This window comes from Vidua chalybeata, chromosome 1 (assembly GCF_026979565.1).
Source record: "Vidua chalybeata isolate OUT-0048 chromosome 1, bVidCha1 merged haplotype, whole genome shotgun sequence".
Classification (NCBI taxonomy): Eukaryota; Metazoa; Chordata; class Aves; order Passeriformes; family Viduidae; genus Vidua; species Vidua chalybeata.
Window position 1 is genome coordinate 20605045 of NC_071530.1, and position 16232 is coordinate 20621276.

The 16232-nt window shown below is 37.7% G+C and overlaps 1 protein-coding gene across 1 annotated transcript in view; it reads left to right on the plus strand.

The window, feature by feature from the left end:
- CUBN (cubilin) overlaps positions 1-16232 on the plus strand; it is a 142348-nt gene that overhangs the window by 25856 nt on the left and 100260 nt on the right. Inside the window, exons 20-26 of the mRNA XM_053963040.1 lie at positions 267-429; positions 683-899; positions 1906-2036; positions 10160-10346; positions 13977-14137; positions 14660-14841; positions 15521-15677. Coding sequence (XP_053819015.1) covers positions 267-429; positions 683-899; positions 1906-2036; positions 10160-10346; positions 13977-14137; positions 14660-14841; positions 15521-15677 — 1198 coding nt within the window. The remainder of the gene's footprint in view (positions 1-266; positions 430-682; positions 900-1905; positions 2037-10159; positions 10347-13976; positions 14138-14659; positions 14842-15520; positions 15678-16232) is intronic.

Here is a 16232-nt window from a genome sequence, read left to right on the forward strand (position 1 = left end):
AAGTGCCAGGTTTCTTTAAACAGATAGGCCTGGTTTGGAAGGTTTCTGTGCCATTTACTGCTGAGGGTGTAAGATCTTGTCTTTTCTCTGCTTCTCTGAAAGGCATAAGTTTATATTTTATGTGCCTGTAGTAGAAACCACATGAAGAAAGGGTAGGGTTGACTTCTTAAGGATCTCTTTTATATAGTTCTTATTAATTACTTTGTGCTTAATATTGAATGTAATAAAAAAATTCAATAGGATATTTTGAATACACTGTTCTTCAGGTCAGAGATGGCAACAATGGAGACTCTCCTGTTTTGGAGAAATACTGTGGTACAGCTGTACCCTCTAGAGTGCAATCCACACGGAGCAATCTCTATATCAAATTCAGAGCTTCCTCACTTACCAACCTCGGCTTCAGAGCTCAGTACTGGCCATTAGATACAGGTAAGGGTTGTTTTGCTGTTGTCTGTGTAGACTGTTGGGACTTTCCAAATTTTCCCACAAACTGAAAACAACTGTCAATCAGGTTTTAGGATGGTGTGGTGGGAGATAAATTCTGAATCAATGACCATGTAGTATGCATCAAGAAAGAAAGACTATGAAATTTCAGAAAGAGAAGTAACCAATTTTATAAGTGTCTAACTGTTTTTTAATAAACATAAATAAACATTTAACCTGATGTTTTAAATCTCTGCAGTATGTGGAGAGACTCTCACTGGACCATCAGGAACCATTACAAGTCCTGGTTATCCAGATGTGTATCCACATGGGATTAACTGTACCTGGATTATCAACATTCAACCCGGCTACTTTATCCGCCTGACATTCACTTCATTTAACTTGGCATTTGATTATAGTTGCAGAAAGGATTATCTTGAAATATATGACAACAGCACTGTGCAAAATTTGGGAAGGTAAATATGTCCATCAGCCTACAGACCTGTGTTACTGAGGAATGAGCACTGTTCTGTACGTCTTGACATTCAATTTGCTTCTTTAAGTTTTGTGTGTAGATTATTTTCTTTTCATCACAGAAACAATAGCAACAATTTCTTTGCTAGGATAGCAAAGGCAGCTTGCTACTTGACCATGGAAGGAGAAACACATTTAATAAATAATATATTGGGAGAAACTAAGTTGTGTCTAAAGGTTAGCTCTTTTAAGGACAGGTTTCAATAGCTAGCTTTGTCCCGCTCCATTAACATTTTGATTTATGGAAAATAAATTGAAAAGCATTTCTATATCTTTGCCCAGAAAAGACAGGATTTTAAAGACTTGCAGAAGTGAAAGAAAAATTACTTTAAAAGCAGTACATTTGAATATATGCACAAACTAGACCACAACCTGCATTTTATGTGATTTAGTTTTCATTTTCTTCTGATACATGATTTTATCTTAGGGAAGAATATTTTCTTTCATTTCACTTCTCCAACTGGTGTATACGCAAGGTTTTCTTGCTGCCCTATAATTCAAGAACATTTGAATTGCTTGGGAACAGTATTCAGCTGCAGCTATAGACTGTAAAATAGTTGGCTGACATGGCAGTATTTGGAAAATAAGGAGCAAATTACTCTCATAATGAAGAACATTTTGCAATCTTAGTGTTTGGCCAGCCACTCTGACTCCTACAAAAGAACAGAGTATTTTGTAGGTACAGCACAGTATAAATTCAATAAGAATTTGACAATTTTATGTAAGTCAGAGTTTCTTCTCGGATTTTGCCATACTTCAGATTTGTACCTTTGTACATATAGTGTGCTATTTAGTCCCATGATACAGGGTATATGCCTGGGATCTGTATCATCCAAAGGAGACCATTGTGTAACTATTCAAACTTCACAGGAAAGCTGAATTCTCTTCCAGTGATACAGATGCTTTATAAAGTACTGCCATTCAATTTGAGGTATCTTTTTGCTGCAGATACTGTGGAAGATCAATTCCACCGTCTCTCACTAGTGGTGGCAATATGATGACATTGTCCTTCATGACAGATCACAGCATTGCATCTGAAGGCTTCTCAGCTAATTATATCTCCCTGGATGCATCCAAAGGTAATATGTCAGTCTGTTCATTATGCAAATTAAATGTTTTCAGCTGTCACTGTAAATAACCACTACAAGAAACAGAAACATTATTTTCTGTGTTGCCAGAAGACTTCCTGGTGCCTCTTCTACTCCTTCTTATTCATTCTGCTTTATTCAAAAGCTTTTTTTACTCCCTAGGAAAGCGGAAAGCAATTTCTGTAAGCAGCATTGTTGCTTTCTTTAAAAAGTCAGTAAGAGCTGCCATGGCAGAACTGCATGAATTATTTAGGAAAAGTATTTTCTGAATTTTCTTTGTCCATTCTGAATTGAGTATGGGTGATCTAGGAAACTTAGTCATCATGGACAACTCACTTGAATGGGAGACTCTTGGCTGCCATAAAAAATTAATTTAGTCTCTGTAAGGTTCAATATTGATGGTGGGTAGAGAAAGGTCAATAGGATGAAATTTGATAAAGCAGCAAAATAACCTGAAAGCACAAGAGATTTTTTAATTACAACAGAGTACAACATTTCTGTCTCCACCAAAGTTCAAGGCTCCTGTTATGCATTAAATCCCTTCTTTAAGTATTTTCTAAAGGGTCAACAGTTACCTCAGTGAGGTAAAGGAAGAATGACTGCTCAGTCTCTCCGTTCTCTTTTGGATATTAGGAGAATTTTTTTCACAGAAAGGGTGGTTAAATATTGGAATGGACTGCCCAGGGAGATGGTGGAGTCACCATCCCTGGATGTGTTCAAGAAATGACTGGACATGGCACTTAGTGCTATGGAAGGTAAAGGGACAGAGTCTGCCTAGCAAAACTAAACCACAGAAGAGGCAGAGTGGCACAACAGAAAAAAAAGTAAAAATGAGAATGTGTTTGTAGCTGGGATGTTTGTTATCCATCACTGACCAGTTTATATGTGGTTCCTGTGTGTGAGTGCAGAGTACAAAGGATTTGTTAGATGAATACCAGAAATTCACAGTACTCATCTAAGCAGCCATAAACGACCAACGGCTGTTCATTGTTTGCTCATAGTTTATTTTTCCTAACTCCTGAATTTATTCAACCTGTTTAAAAGCAGCAAATTTTCCAATTCCTAACTGCTTTCTTGGTAACATCTTGGTAAAATTTGCTATTATTTTGTCTCTCAAGCGTGTGTGTAGGTGAGACCAGTACAGATTTTGCTACTGTGATTTTATTCACAACAAGATAACTTACAAATTCAAAGAAACCATTTTCTCAGCTGCCTTCATTTATATGTGAGTTATCTGGCATTGAAACCAAAAAGCCAGTACAAACAAGTAAGATTTAATGACAACTATTGCAAGGAGGACATTGCTATTTCTTAGAAAGTAATAGGCAATAAAACAAGTTCTACTTTTAAAAATCTTTCCAGGAAAAATCTGTAGTTTGAAATCTGAATTCTTGCTAGAAAGAAATTTTGAAATTACCATCCTTATAAAGTCTTTTTTAGCCTTTGTTTGCAACTGCAAACTAAACCTTCTATAAATATCATTGTTGCTTTTTAATCTGGAATTTTTTCTTTTTAACTCACCTCAGATTACTATTTCATGGGTGGATTGATTCCTTCCTAAATATTCTTATAGCAACTTTTCTCAGACTCCATCAAGATCAAAGCATTCCTTACTCAACATTAATCTGTATTTCTGTCTCTGTTGTAACCATATCTGTTTCTGTAATTTCAAAGCTGTCCAGTTTCACAGTTCTGCCTCCTGTCTTCTGTATTCCCCTCCTTTACCACCACTGTGCAATTGGCTTTTCTCATCTTTCATCCAAAGCACTGCAATATGTGTAATGTGAAGTTCCAACTGCATCAATTCTGTCCCTGGAATCTTTTAAAGCAATGCCTTAAAAATGCACATCTGCTGTCTCTTCAATGCTTTTAACAACTATATAATATGTTTATATGAAATGAGCGCTATGTAATATCTTAATCCAAATTCTAATAACACCTAGGATTTTCTTTTCCCATAATGAACACAAATATTTTTGCTACTCTTCAACCAATCTGCACTAAGTCTCAATTTATTCTCACTCTTGGAATGATCACTAGAATAAACACTTTTTAATGTTAACCACTACAGCATGTATAAATATGGCAAAGTGGGAGATAGCTACTGAAACAGAGTAATAAACTTACAGAGAGGCTGAAACTATGATTTGGATTTTTTACAAAGATTTGTTTCTTTTTGTCCAGTACAAGTATAGCAGTACCATAAAACTTTCATAAATACCAGAGAGGTAAAATTCATTTTTATTAAGAATAAAGTGTTTTGAAATTTCTGTGGCCTGAGAGAAGGCAAGCACGTATGTGTATGCAGATTTTGCTGTGAGAAGCCACTCCTCACTTCCCTGCAATCATATAAAGTTTCATTTTCCCACTGTGAGATGTTTAGGTCTGATCTTCATCTCATGTATATCCAGTTACACTAAGGTAGCAAATTGCTAAACATAATAATGTCTGAGAGATATACTAAAACTATGACTTTTTTTCTTTACATCTGCTGCTAATTTAGACTTTTTTTTTCTGCTAAGAAAATATGGTTCTAATAATGTTTCTTGTGCAATAAGAATTCTTCATATTTTTCAGTTGTGCTTTTTTAGCCAGCTAGAGCATAACCAATATCAGAACTTGTCTAAGATTATCTGGTTCGTATTACACATTTCAATAGTCTTTTGCCTGGAGTTATTTCAGAGAGAATGAGCTATTGAAAGCATGGACAAGATTGTCCCTCCTCCTTCTGCCAAATAAATTGGACTTAAAAAAAAGAAGGATATGTAGGGGTGATTTTTTTTTTAATGTACAATGGAACAAATTTTCTTCTCTGTGCATCTTGATAAACAATGTTTTTGTTAGAGTGGCTTATTGCTGATATAGTAAATACTTGAAAAGTAGCCTGAAAAGAATAAAGGGCAAAGCTATATTTCCTGTCAAAAAAAAAAAAAAAAAAAAAAAAAAAAAAAAAAAAGCCACAAGATGCAGCCATGGCCATGGCCCATAATGTGCAAACAATTGTTTTAGCAATCTGCCACACTAGTAGCTGTGAATAGCTCATGTAGCAGCAATACAGATGGAAGTCCTTCAGTCAGACATGCTCTCATGGTAGTCATTTTAAAATGTGTATCACCCACTTCACTATGGGTACCTTGGATTCTTAGTTCTTTGCCATCCTTTAAAAGGGAAAGTCACACAGAATGCAAGGTAATATTTTGATTTGTTACAAATAGTCCAGGTCTCAACTACCAAATGGATGAATGTCACAAAAGCCATGTAAGTGTTATGGTAGATTTTAGGGGTTTCTTCTGCCAATTTTGGCAAATAACCTTCTTCTGCCAAATAACCCATGTAAACATATGGAAAAAAATCTTTGAAAGACTTTAGTCCTTCTTGGAACTTTTGTGCGGGGTCTTGCTAAACACAGGCCACAATTTTCCCATAGGATTAGTAGTGGAGTCAGTGCTATTATTTTTTTCCCCCTCAACTCCTTCACATATAAGTAGGAATTCATCTGTTTTACTTTGAATTGGGGTTTTGGCAGTATGTTTTGTTGGTTTGTTGGTTGGTTTTCTGTTTGTTTGGGGTTTTAAAAGTTTTTTTTATTTCTTTAGAGATGCTTCATTTCAGTCTTTCTGCTGGGAAAAGTTAAGCGTAACAAGGTTTTTAGCAGATTACCTCCCTGATATATTTTTTATTCCTGGTCTTTCTCTGGCTTTGGTGAAAGATAATTTTCCTCATTATCATCCTGAATTGTGAATTTTATTTATCAGGTTAGGTAATCTGGTTTTAAAACGCTTCATTGTGGATTATATGTTACTTACAATGTTACTTACAATGTTTGGAGAAGCCAGAGTTTGAGAAGGATAAGGAGAGAGAGAAACATCTGTGAATCCATGAACATAAAAGTGTTCCTGGAAGTGTAGTATAGATTTGTGTCTTCTTCCTTGACAGCTGAGTACAAGCTGAGATCTTCATTCCCATCTTCCTGACTGAACCCAGTAATTGTTAGGTTAGGAGTATGATGCCTGGCTTTGGTCTTCAGCTGAACGAGCAATGACGAGAATGGAAAGTAATGTCTGACAAATAGGTGTGTGCAGAGGATGGTTGAATGAGGTTGACCTAAGCCAGAAAATAAAGCTGATGTCCTATATGCGTCTTGGGCATCTGCTCAGCTCACCCCAAGTCTCAGGAAAAAGGCTCAACTGGCTGTTAAGCCTTTTTGTCAGGTGCCAACTGGCCTGCACCTGACAACTTGTTAGGCTGCTGTAACTTGGCAGTGCTTGATCAGGGTGTTATTCTGCCTATAAAAACTAAGATATGTCAGTACAACTCCACATTGTGTGTGTTTAGGTGTAAATCGGCAGAAGGCAGACAGAGATTCTATTTGAACCATCATACCCAGTATTTTGAGGGAGTTTGGGGCTAGTGTGCTACAAATGACCTTTGTGTGCCTCCTTGCTAAAAATCAAGCCTGTTAGCATCTGCCAGCAGCAGTAACAGAAGGCCCTGAAGTGTAGATGTGCTTTCACATTGCCTGCAGAGAGGCATATACTTCTTGTGATAGTTTCTTTTTTCTTTTTCCTAAATATGCATGGTACTACATAAAGAGTGAATATTTAGGGATCCCAGTTTTCCTTTGGTACAGTGAGATTGAAAGAAAAATCCCACGTTACTTACTGCACTATAGTTTGATTTTTGACTAATTAGGATTGTGGCAATTGATTGGTATCTCTTTAGGGGAAAAAAAAATGGATATAATTTTCTACATTATGCATGATTGCACGATATGCATATATCGTGCAAGCTGGCATTTTTCTCTGGCATTGGCTATTACAGTAGGGTACTGCCATTTATGGCATTTTTTCCAGAAAAGCTAACATATTCAGTACTAAAATCAGAAGGCAGATTGAATAGCTTTCAAAACCTCATACACTGGGCAAAGCAAGATGTGTGATTGTCCTCAACAATTGCCTCCTGTTTTTCATGAGCTGTAATAACTGTCTTCCAACTAACTGCATTCAAGTTTTTTTCCAGACATATAATAATCACATATACTATTAGACTGCATTCTGAACTTTGGCAAAGGAGTCAAAGTACTTTTTTTTCCTGCTAACTTTGCTAGGTGTTCACAAAAGGGTCTGTTATTGCCCAAGCACACCCAACCCAAATGTTGTTAGTGAGGTGAGTACTAAAGGGGAATGCCAGCTCTCCTGCTGAAAGTACAATCCAGTTACCAGAAAAAGAGTTGGCTGTCAAAAAACATGGGTTCATCTATGCTTTTCTAAATCCTCATAGCAGCCAGCATACTCCATCTATACTTGGATTTATTTCACTGTAGCCAGAAGTCTAACATTTATAAAGCAGTCACTGTTCCATCTTTTGTATTTATTATCCCTTAGCTCATAAAGAAGATTGTTAAGGGAAATATAAAGCAGTACAGAGAATCCAGTTTAAAACAGCACACTTGGGATATAAGTTTCTGTCTGGGTTCCTCCCAAAAAGAAAAACTTTGGTGAGGGAGGTAACCTGGACAATTCTGTGGAAATTATTAAAGGGGCTGATAAAAAAAAAATTGGCTTCTATAGTGCTAATTTTACTGTAAGGGTTCTTATCTAGTACACCAGTTTTAATATTCTACAGGTTGAAAGGTAGTATTCTTTGTCTCAGACCCTGAGAGAGTAAGTAATGGCAGTATTGCAAGAGCTCTAATCATCAAGATTACAAGTCAGATTACAGATCACAAGTCAGACATCTATCCGTCCAAAAGCAGGAGCAAATAATTAGTTAAAAATAAGTAACCTAATAAATATACACACATTTTCTTTTTAATTTTTTACTGCTTTTTTCTGTAGTGGTCAGGAAAACTTGGGTCACATTTCTAAGCCAGATTTCTAATCCTTCAGTCAGCATTCTCAAGAAAACATATAACTTGAGGATCTGGGGTTTGATGATAAGCCCTACATATCACAAAACACCATGGGAGCTGGCAGCACAGCCAGGTCATTATAAGGATTTACAAAGCAGCACAAAGCTCTTATGGTGACCAGGAATAAGCTGTTTGTTATATGCATACATTAAAGCTTATTGGTGATGGAACACATAAATGGCTAAAATTCTAGATAAAGACTTTCATAGATAATGATTTTAGGTAAACTAGTGCATGAAACCTTTTCGATTTGTCAATACCAAAGCACAAGCCAGTGGCAGAAAATTATTAACCTTTTTCTGTGTCCTGTTTCTCTGTTCTCCCCATGATGAATTAGGAACATGAGTCTGGGAGCTAGGTTTGGGAGTATTTATCCCACAGAAAATGTTTGCAACAGAGGCCTTCGAGGTGACCCAGAATGCAAAAAAAACCCCACTATTAAAAATACACCATTAAAAACAAAAGTGTTTTAGTAGTTAGAATGGCTAGAGAATAGACATGGAAATGACCTACCTTAGACATGAAGGGCCTGAAGTGTAGCTCCATCCCTTCCCCCTAAATTGCTATGCAATTAAAGAGTTAAGCATAAACATTGCTACACTGCAGCTGTGCTGTGTTAGAAAGCAGATCTCAGAGATCTGTGGCAACCAGCTTAAATGATTCTTTTGCTTGCTCTCTCAGTTCTATTTATAATTAGTCTAAACCTGTCTATTTGGTAAGAACTATTTAATTTCTTATATTTGCAACCTGTAGGACCTGAAATGGGGAAGTGGAGGACCAGAATGAATCCCCAGGGTTATCAAATCCAGTCCACAATATGTCACTCTCCCTTTTTTTCTCCCTAGGTGGTCTTTTTTTTTGTTTGTTTTGTTTTGTTTTTTGTTTGTTTGTTTGGTTGGTTTTTTTGGTGGGTTTTTTTGGTTTGTTTTGTTTTTTTTTTGTTTAAAGCTACATAATGTGGACCCTTCCTTAAATTAATCAAACTGTATCTTAAGAAGCAGTGAAATGTTTTCTCCTTTCTGCATCTGTTATACTGGTTGGATCATTGCTCTAGAAACTTAATTCCTAATAAAAATTTCTATATATCTGTACTCATGGACATTTTTTAACTTCTGAATTAGTCCTGTCATTGAGAATGTGTTCTATTTTTTCCTTTCTTTGTGCTTCTTGATGTTTATCTGCACTTGCTAAGGCAAACAAGTTATTTTAGTCTCTCTTGCCTACCAATCTGCTAATTTCCTGCTATCTCCACAATCTCTGTCCTACTTGTTCTCATTTGATTTTCAGAACATCAGTGCCCATGGTTATCCACATTTTTCCAGGTGACGTCACCATTGCCTTGTGCAGTGGCATCAGGATTTCCTGTTTTGCCTGAAAACACCTGGCACAGTTCACATTTCTTCTTGCCCATTTTGTAGCCATAGCCCAAACTTTACTCATTGACTGTGATCAACTAATAGACAACAGTTCTTCTTTCGAAACAAAGTTTCATACTATTTTATAGCACATATTTTTTTCTTAGACTTTATGTCTGTGCTTTGTAAACAGCTTCTTTTTAATTATTGTTTAGATTCTAACTCAGTATTAGTTCACACTATTTTCTTCTTCCCAGCTCATACATTGCTCACAAAAAAAAAAAAAGTAGTTCATTTAAGTAAAACTCTTGTGTCCTCAAATTCTAGGGATTATACCACTTTCTAACTTATTATCCCTTATAGACCAGAAAATGGAAAAAGATATTTAGATATAAAATCCTTTCGAACAAGTTTGACCATGGGGAATGCTTGAGAACAATGCAGCTTCTCCTTATATTTAGTTTCCATCACCACTGCGTTTCAGAAATTCAGGAATCCTGCCTATCGTGTTCAGCAAGACATCCCTTTTAGTTTCCATTTTCTGCTTACTTGGGCTTTAGGACAAAGCCATCTAGGCAGGTGAAACTGCTCTATGTTGCCTATTTATTACAGACACAGTGTTCCGGTAAAAACTGAACAAATCAACTCAAATGTAAGAAATCCCATGAAACAGCTGGATTCTGGTTTTAGTTTATACTGTTGACATTCAGCAGTAAGATCTGTCCAGGAAGAATTATAATGCACAGGATCACAGGATGTTTGCTCCTCTGCCTGTTGGAAATAGAAATTTCCTGTTAATTTAGCAGACATATGACATTAATTCATCTTTGTTTCTTTTCTTTTTAAAGTTTGCTCGCACAACTACACTTCTGACACTGGCACGCTAACATCTCCAAACTACCCCAATAACTACCCTGTCCGGACTGAGTGCATCTACACCATCACAGTGGGAATAAACAGACACATTGTGCTGAGCTTCACTGACTTCACCTTGGAAGGGAACAAACGCTGCACAGAGGATTATGTAGAAATCAGGCAAGGCTAATTATTTCTCTTGTCCTTAGTACTGATTTGTATGTTGTCCAAACCCACTTAAGCATGTTCAGAATCTTTATTCTTAACTATACACCTTGCTGTCAGTGTGAGAAAAGGACTTACCAGAGAGCTTTAAAGGCTACCTTTTCCTCCTCTCATCCTTCTCTGTTGTCAGCTTTCCCACTTGATAAATTCCAGTTCTGAGAGCAAGTGGAGTGTGTGGACTGTGTTCTCATGCACTGTATTTGGGTTGTTTTCCTTAGTGCAGAAACAAGGAGTTTTATTGTCTGCTTTGTGATGTACTCTCCATGGTATTTGTAAAGTTGTGGCAGTCAGGTGAAGTTCCAGGTGACTGGAAAAGGGGAAACGTATTCATTCTTAAAAAGGGTAGAAAAGAGGACCTGGGAACTATTGACCTGTCTGCCTCACCTCTGTGCCTGGGAATAACATGGAACAGATCCTCCTGGAAGCTCTGCTAAGGCACATAGAAGACAGGAGACAGCCAGCATAACTTCACCAAGGGCATTCTTGACCAACCCCATGGCCCTCTGTGATGGAATGACTACACCAGTGGATGAATGAGAAACTACAGATGTCATCTGTGTGGACTTCTGTAAAGCTTTTGACACAGTCTCCCACAACATTCTTCTCACTAAACTGGAGAGAGATAGATTGGATGGGTGGATGGTTTGGAAGATGAGGAATTGATTGGATTGTCACATCCAGAGAGTAGTGGTCAATGGCTTGATGTGCCCATGAGTTCTCTGACAAGTGATCCCTCAGGGGTTTATTGTGGGATCAGAGTTATTTAATATCTTCATCAAAGACATAGATAATGGGATCAAGTGCACCCTCAGCAAGTTTGCAGGTAACATCAAGCTGAGTGGTGCAGCTGAGACACCTGAAGGACACGATGCCATCCAGAGGGACCTAGATAAGCTTGACCAGTTGGCCCATATGAACCTTATGAAGTTCAACAAGGCCAAGTACAAGGTCCTGCTCCTGGTTTGGAGCAGCTCTCTGTATCAATACAGGCTGGGGAGTGAACAGATCAAGAGCAGCCCAGGGGAGAGGTGAGGTGAGAGTAGTGAGGGTGCTGGTGGATGAAAAATCAGAGGATATGGAAATGTGCCCTTGCAGCCCAGAAAGCCAGTTGTATCCTAGGCTGCATCAAAAGCAGCATGGACAACAGGCCAAAGGAGGGGATTCTGCCCCTCTGCCCTGTCTTGGTGAGAATTCCCACCTGGAATGCTGCATCCATTCCATGGGGCCCCCAGCATAAGGACACGGACCTCAGAGGAAGTCCAAAGGAGGACCATGAGGACAATCAGAGGGGCTGGAGCACTCTCATATGAAGACAGGCTGAGAGAGTTTGGATTAGTCAGAAGAAGCTTTTTACAATGAGGATAGTAAGGCAGTGGAACAGGTTGCCCACAGAAGTAACTGATGCCCCATCCCTGGAAATGTTCAAGGTCAGGCTGGGTGAGGCTCTGAGCAACCTGATCTATTTGAAAATGTCCCTGTTCCTTTCAGAGTTGGGTGGCATAGGTGACCCTTAAATGCCCCTTCTAACCCAAATTATTCTATACTCTATATTCTATAAGCTATATTCTATATTTTATATTCTATACTCTATATTCTATATTCTATATTCTATATTTATATTCTATATTCTATATTCTATATTCTGTTTTATGTTTATAGTCTTTAGACAGCAGCTACTCTAGAAGATAACAAGAGGAGCATGTAAACAATCTACTATATTTTTCTATACTGGCATCACCATTAAACTTAGAATACTAACCAAGTGATTTCTAGGAAATTTTACAGGACAGAGACAAATAGAAGAAAGGAATATTTGCAGGAAGGTTACCTGCTCACAGTACAGCAGCACCAAGTGCATATCCTTTCTGCTGCGTGGCTGCAGATGGATTTGCAATTTGCAGTGTTGGTGCACCCATTCCTGTCCTCATGAGCCAGCTCTCTGGGTGACCCATATCTGAGGAATGCAGTGTGTCTTTTCAGTCTGAGCATGCTAAGAGTTTCCACTACCTCACTGGGCACCATGATAAAGCTCATCCTGAACATTATACCAGATAGTCCGTATGGGTTATTCCTTTGTAAATAGTATCTTCTTTTTAAAACCAAACAAATTAAGTTTGCTGAAGTTGAAGTATTGAGATTCTAAATTCCATCTGAATTACCTGGGTTTTTTCAGCTGTATGTACCAACCCGAGAAAGTTATGGAAACCTGAAAACTTGCTCAATATTTTTCTAAGTAAAGCATTTTGGTTTTTTTTTTTTTATTTTTAGAAAAACAATCTGAGATTAAGTTCAATCTAACTTTATTTTAATAATTAACACTTTAATCTGGGATGACTCAAAAGTGATTATTTTTTTGCTTTTTCTCCTTAGGAACTGAAAACATTTATTTATAGCATAAATCTAACTCAATTTTCACTGTGAAGAGTTCAGCAGTGTTAAACAGATTCTAAGATATGGACGGAACGTTCTAAGTGCAACTCAGCACATTGCTACTGCCATAACTGGATTTTTAGCATGCCTCTTCAAACCTGATACTGTTAAATGGGGTAGCTACACAAGTCTTAGGTGAAGTGCCACTCTCATTTCTTGTCCTGAGGTGTCTTCTGATAAACTGCATTCAATCAACTGAGAAAATTATTCATCTGACCACAGCTGCAGAAGCCAAGATGCAAGTGAGGGGAGGTTCTGGCACATTTCTTCATGCCAGTAACATGAGACAGCAGCAAGCAGTTTAAGCTAGGAGGATGACAAGAAAACAGTTGCAAAGGCTAAGTAGAAATTTTTCTCAAAAGCAGCTGTAAACCTGTGAATATGCAATTGAAGGCATTACTGTCCACTTAAAAAGCATCATAGGGAGATCATACCATATATAGGTATAAATTATCTGTTATTGTCCTACTGACCTGTAGGTTGATTGTAGTATGAAAGTGCTTAAAGACAAGGTCAGGAAGCAATTGATAAGCAGGTTGTCACCCTCTTTTTTTATTCCCATAAGGCATGTGCAGGAGGCAAAACAGAACAATAGCTGTGAATCTTGACTACGGTATGAAAAAAAAATGTTACTGGAAATATTACTTAATTTAAAAACAGGAAAATAAGTGGTTGTAGAACCAATTCTGAAGACTAATAAAATATTTCAAAACATGCATCACATCAGTGAAATGAATTCAGTAATGAATTCCCATTTGTAAAGTGGCAAATAAACATGTTTTTTAAAATAAGTTAGCTCATCTAGGTTTGTGCCAGGCTAAAGAGTGAGGAGTGAGAAAATTACTCCTTCAAATTCAAAGATTACCTTTGGTTGCCCCAATGATTGTCACCTTGTAGAATATAGAGAATCTAGTCTACCTGAGACACTTCTCAAGCTTGTCATTTTGTTGACACACTCAGGCTGCTGAGATGAGAGAGTGATGTACCCAGCAAGCAGGTGGTTGTGGCAGGGCTTATTACTGCAAGTAGCAAGACTCAATATTTGGTAGCAGTATTTCTGTTGAAGATGAAGAGCCAGGATTAGTCTTTCCTAGGCCTGAAAGAATCTCTTAGTATCTCTCTTTGACCAAAGGTTTTTCTTCTTTACCATTCTAGAGATGGAGGCTATGAAACTTCTCCTCCTCTTGGAAGATACTGTGGTACAGACCTGCCTCCTGTTATAATCTCTCATGGTAACAAGCTGTGGATAAAGTTTGTAAGTGACGTGTTTGGCACAAGAAGGGGATTTTCAGCAGAGTGGGATGGTACCTCAGCAGGTAAAATGACTGCATGAAGTATAGAACTATTTTACACATCTTATTTTTGATATTTGTATTTAATTTCTCACCTTTGTCCCCGCAATTTTTCTGCTTCCAATATTCTAAAGTCTGTCTGCTAATTATATGGTGACATGTATGCATGTTGTTAAGAACAAAGATATTTCCTGATCCTTGGGCTTTCTTTTTTACCACAGAAAAGAGCATACTATTCCCTAGATATAAAGTAGCTTCAATTTCCTCTTATGTTTAAGAAAGCAATAATTAAGAATATAATGAAGAGGTTTCTAATTTCTAATACTTGTCTATCAGAAGCACCCTTCAAATTAAATAGGTAACACTTCTATTTGCTATGGGCTTTCTTCTGCTTACAACATTAATGGCTGGATGCAGATTTTTGGGGCATTACTGGAGATGTTCAGGGCATGTGAAGGAGGTCAGTAATAATAATCACACACATCAGGTTTAATTCTCTCCTCCTCTAGTTGTTAAATGTTGCTTTGCTTTCTCTGCTATTTTCAGGTTGTGGTGGGACTTTCATAGCAGCTTCTGGCATCTTCATGTCTCCCAACTACCCTATGCCATATTACCACAATTCAGAGTGCTACTGGCTGCTCAAAGGGAACCGAGGAAGTCCATTTGAAATCCAGTTTGAGCAGTTCCATCTAGAGCATCACCAGAAGTGCAGCTTTGATTACCTTGCGGTAGGTGCCCTGGGACACTTTGCTCCACGGGAGGCAGATGAGTATGCTGAGTACAAAAGCCAGGAAAAACACAGGGCCTTGGTTTTCAAGTGGTCCTAAGTGAACAGACTCAGAATAGGAAAGCTCCATGTTGATGTGCTCCCTTCGTTTCATGGAGCCATGAGAGGTAAGGCAGCAGTGTCTGTGTAGCTGCTGATAACAAAAGGATTTATGTCTAGATATAAAGAATTTGATAGATAGAAACGAGAATCTGTCTGTATCTTTTAAATTTTCTGTGTTTTGAACCAAGGCCTTAGTATGCTTTCTTAGTAAACTACGTGGAACAAAGAACAATGTTCTCAATAACCATATTGTTAATACCAAATTTCATATTTGAATTGTTGCATAAATTATTTGATATTTCTTATGAAATTGAAATGGAGTGCAGTGTTCCCCTCTTGGTGACTAAGCCCCTAAAAACCTACTACTATTCAGTTACTGGTTTCCTGTTTTTGCTTGTTTCTGCCAGGCTTCCTCTGAGCAGAAATGGAATTTAACCTCTTGCATACCCAGTAACATTTCCCAAAGCAGACATTTGTCAGGGGAAAATTAATCAGAATAGTAATGTCATCAGCTTTATTATCTTTTCATTTTTCTTTTTTGTTTTTGGTTTTGGGTTCTTTTATTTTTTTTTTTTTAGATATATGATGGCAACAGCAGCAATGCTAAACAGCTAGGTAAATTTTGTGGGGATCAGATACCACAAACCATCCATTCCAGTGGAGACAGCGTGTACATAAAACTAAGGACAGACAACAGTCTGCAAGGTGGAGGTTTCTTAGCCAAATACAAACAGGGTAAGTAAAGGGAGAGGAGATGTCTCCACAGCTCATGTTGTCTGTGAAACTGCTTGCAGCCCATTATCTTAGATATTTATCAGCACAGTAAAATCTACAGACCATACCAACGACCCAGATTTTCTATTCTGGTACACTTACAGAACACAGAGACCTAAAAATTATCTGCCCATTTACCTGTGATGGAAATTATCTCCTCCTTAGGAGAAAGCTGGTAATGTGGTTCTATTTCTCTTATCTGCACCAGTAGCACTTACCAGTCCAGATTTACTCAGAATAACAAGTGCAGGAAGTCCATAACAGGGTAGATTTGACTGTTCTTGCTCTTCTGCTCCTTCAGGCTCCTGATTTTTTAAAAGAGAAGGCAGGTACAGCAAGATTTTCTGATCTTAGAGCTGCTTTTGAGGAAGGATGACAAAGGATAATTGAGTTGCTGTCAGCCAGACTGCATTATTGTGGGTGCTTGGGATAATTTAGCCTATCGGGAACATTCTAAAAAGCTTCATTTTTTAGTATCTTGTGGTAAGGGTAATACTTTTCTTGCAAACATGGTTT